General features: G+C 51.8%; 3 protein-coding genes across 3 annotated transcripts; 2 read left to right on the forward strand and 1 right to left on the reverse strand.

Annotated features, from left to right (window-relative positions):
- Positions 1–2191: 2191 nt before the first annotated feature.
- J4E84_002110 (uncharacterized protein) lies at positions 2192–3187 on the forward strand (the record flags this gene model as incomplete). The annotated part of the gene is made up of 1 exon (XM_049384738.1): positions 2192–3187. The coding sequence occupies one exon, from the start codon at positions 2192–2194 to the stop codon at positions 3185–3187; it is 996 nt and encodes a 331-aa protein (XP_049248094.1).
- Positions 3188–4447: 1260 nt separating this feature from the next.
- J4E84_002111 (uncharacterized protein) lies at positions 4448–5428 on the forward strand (the record flags this gene model as incomplete). The annotated part of the gene is made up of 1 exon (XM_049384739.1): positions 4448–5428. One exon carries the CDS (start codon positions 4448–4450, stop codon positions 5426–5428), a length of 981 nt encoding a protein of 326 aa, XP_049248095.1.
- A 1300-nt stretch (positions 5429–6728) lies between these two features.
- J4E84_002112 (uncharacterized protein) lies at positions 6729–7148 on the reverse strand (the record flags this gene model as incomplete). Its single annotated transcript, XM_049384740.1, has 2 exons — positions 6729–6844; positions 6911–7148. The coding sequence occupies 2 exons, from the start codon at positions 7146–7148 to the stop codon at positions 6729–6731; spliced, it is 354 nt and encodes a 117-aa protein (XP_049248096.1).

Genomic DNA, 7148 nt, shown 5'->3' on the forward strand with positions numbered 1-7148 from the left:
TGAAGTTTGGTACCAGCAATTGGCCACGGCTATACCCATTTCCAACGAGTGGGCTATTCTAGATACGCTGGGAACAGTTGTGGAAGGGACGTGTACCCAAGAGATACAAATACCTATGGGGGAAAACGGTCTACCAGCGTGCCCGCAGAGGAAGAGCTCATCGGGCGCTACCATGTTTTATGATTGCGGGCACTGGCAAACCTTTTCGGTCAGTAATCGTAACAAGACAAACTGGCATTGTTACATCGACTAAATACGCAGGGCAACGAAGACCAAAGAAAAAATACTCAACGGTACCATCTTCCACACGGCTCGATTCGAAAGCTCTCCACTCGACTCCAGCTACTACGACACCTTTTTCGACCCAAGACAATCGCTCAATATCACCGAGCCTATGCTCAACGAATTCCTGGCCAATGTCACTATCTCTGCCATCTCATTAGGTACCTGGTGGGATATGGTACCAGTAACGAGTACGAGATACCGCAGTACATATACGCTCAGCAGCCCTCTCAGTCTTATCCTCCCATACAGCATCTGTATAGCAGCAGCGACTGTCTTTATGGCCATCGCAATCTGGTCGCTCTGGCGTAACCGCGTGCCTGCGGCTGATGGCGGTTTCCTCCAAATCATGACGGCTAGAGTGGGTCATACGCAATTGGGCCGAGCCATACTGGAAGGGAGAGTAGCTGCGATAGACGAAATGTCTGATAAGTTGAAGAGTTTAGAGATTCGCTACGGAAAGTTGATGGATGAGAACACCGTGGGGACAAAAGACGAACGATTTGGATTTGGGACAGTGGATGAGACCATCTCGCTAAGAAAGAGAAGATAAACGTGTCTAGTACTGGGATCTCTCGTTCGCGCAACAAAACACACCGACTATGTGACTCGCATTCATGCTACTGTATCATGATGATGCCTATCCCATTATCAGCCCATTAACATCCCCTATCCCAATCCCCACCCGTTCGCCTAGCTCGCCATCCACCGGCTCACAAACGGAATAACCGCCGCCGCACCAAAATGCGGCAACGCGAACCCCAGCCCAGCATACTTCATCGTGACCAGCCCATCCACAAAGCCGTCCACCGCCAACATTGTCGCCATCAACGCGACGGCCTTTACATCCCCCCGTTGCAAGAAGATGCCCGCGATGATACCAAAAGTTAAGTTGCGACCGCCCATACATTGGACGAAACCAGATGCGAAAGTGTCGGGCTCAACGGGCATGCCAAAGCCAGCGGCGAAGGTGGTGGGTGCGAGGAGGGCGAAGAGGCCGGTGCTTAGGAGGAAGCCGGTCACGCCGTAGTTGGCAAGTAGTTTGAGTTGGGTCGACATTTAGGGAGGGTTATGAGATTGGTAGAATGTGTCTGGCATGGAAGGAGCGATGTTGCGTTGAGGCAGGTACCTACGTAGGGAGGCTGGACGTGACGTCATGATGTTATCTCCTTTGCCGCAGTCACCACATTCATCGACGCGCTTCACATATAGATGCTACCGATACTATTGAGCGCATTTTCTGATGCAGCTACCACTTTCAATGCGAATTGCAACTGTTCCAAGGTTGGCAAAGTGAGTTCAACCTGGAAGCGCCGATGAGCGTAAGGATGTGATACATTGTTCAGGCTGATCCACGCCCTGACGCAAAGAGCGGTGGACCGACCTCAACACGAAACCGATGGTATTACACGACGAGTAGTCAATATGTGAAGTTGACTAGATGAGTAATCGGACAAGGAGTGTAGTTACGCCAAGCCTCTAAATTGTGTCGCCGATGAGGAGTAGGGCCGACGTTTGCTTCCCACTCCGCACGTCGACATGTTACAGCTGGCGTTATGCGGTATTTCCGGTATATGTTGGTAAACTGCACTTCCTTAGTAAGACTAGCTCGGAGACAGAATGTCAATGCAGACGGAGGAGCGGTGATGTTAGCAAGGCACCCTTCCTTTCAGCTGTGTTCGAAGGGTGTCCGTGGACACCGTCTCCGAGCTGCTTACGAATGGCGGAGTTTAGGTGGTTGAACAACAGGTTTTCGATCAAGGACATACAGGGTGTGGGCAAGAAGCGCATTGATTGACAGCAGCAACAGGGTATAAAAGAACAGCACTTCCCATCTGTTGTATCTCTCATCAAATACTACAGTTTCTACACCCAATTACTACCTATCTTCCCAAGACCAATCGCCGGCATGACTACTCGTTACGCATCCGCCCATCAATCGCCAAATGGCCCCGGTGATCAACGCCCTACAGCCTCTCAGATCATCGCAGATGAAAACCTCCAAGGAAAATGGTCGGACAAGACAGTCCTCATCACCGGCTGCTCATCTGGACTTGGTATCGAGACCGCGAAATCGTTGTTCGATACCGGTGCGACGCTCTTCCTTACGGCTCGAGATCTCAACAAAGCCAAGTCCGCACTCGGAAGCCTGGTAGACAGCGACCGTGTTCACCTCATGGAGCTCGACCTCAACTCCTTAGCCAGCGTGCGCAAATGCGCCGATTCATTCCTGGCCCAGCACGATCGTCTCAATGTCTTCATTGGTAACGCAGGCATCATGGCATGCCCAGAAGGGCGCACCGCAGATGGCTTCGAAACGCAGTTCGGCACGAACCACCTGGCTCACTTCCTGTTGGTCCAACTTCTTCTTCCTACGTTGGTCAAATCCAGCACTCCAGAGTTTAAGTCGCGAGTTGTCATGCTTGCGTCTACTGGCCATCGCATGGGTGGCATCCATCTCGAAAATCTCAACCTCGAGGGCGAATACCACCCCTGGACAGCCTACGGCCAGAGCAAAACAGCCAACATTTACACTGCAACCGAACTCAACCGCCGATACGGAAGTCAGGGTGTACAAGCGTTCTCTGTCCATCCCGGTTTGATCTTCACCGGCCTCATGACGCATATCGACAAGGAGACGATGGAGTCGTGGGATAAGAACCCCAACATCGGCAAGGCGCTCAAGAGCCCGCAGCAGGGTGCTGCGACTACGGTCTGGGCAGCTACCGCGAAGGCTTTGGAAGACCAGGGTGGCAAATACCTTGAAGAGTGCCAGATCTCCAGCGTTCTCAATCCAGACCCTGCGTCCGACGAGCCCGGTTATGCGCCTCATGCGTACGATGAGGAGAAGGAGAGGTTGTTGTGGGAGAAGTCTTTGGAGTTGGTCAAGCCTTTTATGGAGTAGCTTGCGCGTCGTCTATCGTGCCTGTATCCGAAGCGCTCCTTTTGCTAAATTCTACATACTGTACTCCCTTAGCAATATACAAACGTGACAAGAATTTGTTTTGGCCCATATTTGTGCGAAGATCTCGCGAATCTTGTGCATAATTCGTAAAACCATCACACGCGATTTGATGATGCGTGAAGAAGCGACTGTTTCGAAGTGTTTAAGAACGCGGTTGCGCATTAACGCGAAGATTTCGTGAAATACGGTCTTGAAGATACGAGACGGCATCCATGGATTGCGCGTACAGGCTTTGTCACGTGCGCAGAGCCTTCTCCATAGAGTGATGTAGACTTATTCGATGTCTCCAGTGCGGAACCCTTCGACGCTGATATTGCAGCTGTGTTGGAGCGTTCGAGATTCTCTGGGAAGAACTGTGTACCGCTGCCTGCAGCATTGGAGCTGTGTCGGGTCCACGGGTCCCGCGGACTGCACCTGGGCAGAGACGGGCCATGGTGGGGACGCTAGCTACGGATGGCGAATGAGTGGGATACGCGAACCCAACGCTTGGCTGCTAGTTCGTCCGCCTTCTGTTCCCTCTCGCACGCCATAACATCAATACACGACTACCTTCATCATGTGTCTGAGACTTCTTGTTGTCGATTCACTTTAGAAGATGCGGTTTTCTCTGCGCTAGCTCCAGGTCTGGGATAACGCTGCAAAATCTCCTCAGACATGACGCGTCAGGAAACCAGCGGACGTGTCAGCGCTTCACCATTCCAAGGTTATATGCGGCGCTCACTCCTAACTCCGCAATCCTCTTCAGACGCCAACCCGAGTACTGCACCTTTAGATAAAAGATGACAAACGATTCCATCCGAGTTCAGCAGCGGTGGGGCGTCGGACGAATGTCCAAGGCTACCTAGGTAGGCGTACGTGGGCTCCTTTTCATCGCGTAACTGTGGATTACTCAGCGGATAGTGTTCGCTATGATGGCGAATATCGAGGTAATTAGGCCTCGGTGCTTACCGGCCTGGGTGGCCTGAGTGCTTACTGAAGAGCGAGAGTCGACGACAGAAGCAACAAGAATTGCTCGGGCGTAGCCAAGGCCCAACAAACAATGCACGATCGACCCGTACAAAAAGGAAAGCAACCTTCTTTTTCGCTGCAAGGGATGTACACAGATAAGAGGTTCTTCCATCACCGACACAGTACTCAGAGACAGTGTGCCTTTCAACATCAACTCAGCTCTTCCGAAAAGTCCTCGATCAACTACCAGCTATGAAGCACTTTCGCGCCAGGATGAAGCCCATGTCCGTCATCTCAGCCCTTATGGCCTCGACATTTGCTACGAATGTTTCGACGGTCTACCAGTTTCCCAACGGCACATGGGCCGAAAACATTGCTGCGATGGGCAACGGCTCCCTTCTCGTAACAACCCTCGACGCTGCTCAAGTGCATATCGTCCACCCGCAAGGCTCACCCGCGAGTTCCTCCGTCATCGCCACTTTCCCGAATGCAACTGGCGCCCTAGGAATTACCGAGTTCCAAGAGGATGTCTTCGCTGTGATCGTTGCGAACTCAGTTCCTGGAAACACGACGAATCCACAGAGCTTTTCGTTGTGGAAACTCGATGTGACTGTCAAGGACGAGGCAGTCAAGGTCAGCAAGATGTCTGAACTGCTTGACATGGCTATGCCTAATGGCATGGCGACATTGAATCACGAAATGTTGCTGTTGGCAGATTCGATGTATGGAAACATTGCTGCGTACAACGTCAGCACTGGGAAAACGGATGTCGTTCTCGAGGATCCTAGCTTAGCAGCCAATCTCTCTGCCCCGGTACAGCTTGGTGCCAACGGGATCAAATTCCACAATGACTACGTATACTACACCAACACCGCCCAGTCTCTGGCTGGCCGCGTTCGAGTCCACCCATCTACTGGCAGACCCAACGGCTTTTTCGAAACCGCGCGCGACTCAACCTTCAACGGTCCTGACGATTTGGCAGTTGCGAGGGATGGCAGTATGTACGTCTGTGCGCCATTGGCAGCACCCTTAGGCGACAAAATCCATCACATCGAACTGAATGGCAAAATCACGACTATCGTTGAAGGTGGATTGGTTGCGGGCTCTACGGCGTCGACATTCGGAAGAACGGACAAAGACAACAGTACCCTTTATGTGTCTACTATGGGTGGCTTTGGACCGGATGGAGCAGCTAAGGCTGGTGGGAGGGTTATTGCGGTAAAGCTGCATTAGCAGTACCTGGGATGAGTGAAGCCCTCGGACTCGAGATGGTGCTTCGGGGGTCGGGGTTTACGACAAATGATAAACCTTTACAGTGGATGCACTTTCAAGATATTTTATCACAGTCTAACGCATATAGTTACGCATCGAGAGGTCGTGACTTTGGAATTACTAGCGTCTGTATATCGAAATGGCCAGTAGCAAGGCTTAAAAGTCAAGAGTCTGCAAGCACATCTATTCACTTTGATCGACTGTCTCATATGACCCACTTTACAATGACATAATAGGACATATGACAAGGCCGCAACGATTTGTCAAAGCTACAACTCTGCCACTACACAGTTCTCTCCGGTACATTACTCCCGCTTGGGCAAGAGCTACATGTCCGGCCCCCAACACCTTCCTTTTCATATATCACACAAAGTGCGATTTGAGGGCGCCACCTCATCTTTGCAGCCGATGAATCTCCTCACTACCTGCGCTATTGCAGTTGTCGTTCTCGCGATAGCCTGCATCATGTACAGCTTCATTATTACCGCCATCGACAAAGCCACACACGCCAAACTCCACGCCCCGACAACAGATCGCCGTCGCATGCGACGCAAGGCCGTTGGACATAGGGGTAGGCGTCTTGGGGCAAGTAGAACCTTGCTTTCTTTGCTGACAAAGAGCTACATCATAGCCAGCGACGCCAAATTTTTATACGCCCGACAACGAGATCCTCTTAAAGTACATCGTTTTACAAAACAGGAACGAATCAAGTTCGGTATAAGCACGAAAAAGGAGAGAGAGGAGGAACTTCCCGACGCACGATGATGCATGAAGCTGGAATACACAAGAGACAAGGATACATCCGACTGGAACGGCGCCCAAGTGGTGAGATGCAAGCTGCATAGATATCTGGAATATTGAGGGGCTATAACAACATCAATGAATGCCATCGTTAGCGTTATGGATTTGACCTCAGGCTTTACCTTCGTCATCGCTGGATAACTCATCATATCATTTCCTTGCAGCGTGTTGCCTCAAGGCGAAAACATCGAAGCCCTTTATCCCGCACGTTCACATGGCAAAAAGAGCAAGGCTAAGCCAGCCGCACGAGATGGAGCAATAAGACAGAGTTAGAGGTGATGTGGTGAATTGCTACAAACCGCTGCATCGGACCGTAATGTTGGATAGCAGTCGCGCAGCCTCTCCGTGCCTTGCGGCAAAATCTACTCTAGCTCCAGGTACAAAGCTCTCAGCCGTTTTTCCCTCGAGACCCACGAATATGGCCTGTTATCGCACAGCGTTGTCTCTTAGTGTAAGTCCTCTAGCAAGTGACGGAGATACCCTTGATAGGGGGGCCAAGAGCGTAGCACTCTCCAGTTATGGTGACATTGGCGAACTGGTTCACGCTGGTGCATGTGGCATCTGTCCAGATAGCCACTACATCTCGTTAGCTCTGCGCTTCTCTTCACAGCCCGAGTTGTGGGGCCGAAGAAGACTACGTACCCTTGCAACCAGCGTTGGCATAGTTGAGCCTCAAGCTCGCTTGGCAAGCGTCGGTGATGGCATTGCATCCGGCGTGGAGATCCCCCGAACCAGCCTTGTTGCATATGGTGCTCCTGCAGCCAGCACCAGCATAACGGTCGACGGAGGCAACAGCAGCGACCTGGCGAGGCGAGAAGTCGGAGGCAGGGGAGGCGGTGGCCAGACCAAGGGCGGCGACGATGATGGTGAGAGCGTACAT

This window comes from Alternaria hordeiaustralica, assembly GCF_023758085.1.
Source record: "Alternaria hordeiaustralica strain BMP 2776 chromosome Unknown scaffold_2, whole genome shotgun sequence".
Lineage (NCBI taxonomy): Eukaryota > Fungi > Ascomycota > Dothideomycetes > Pleosporales > Pleosporaceae > Alternaria > Alternaria hordeiaustralica.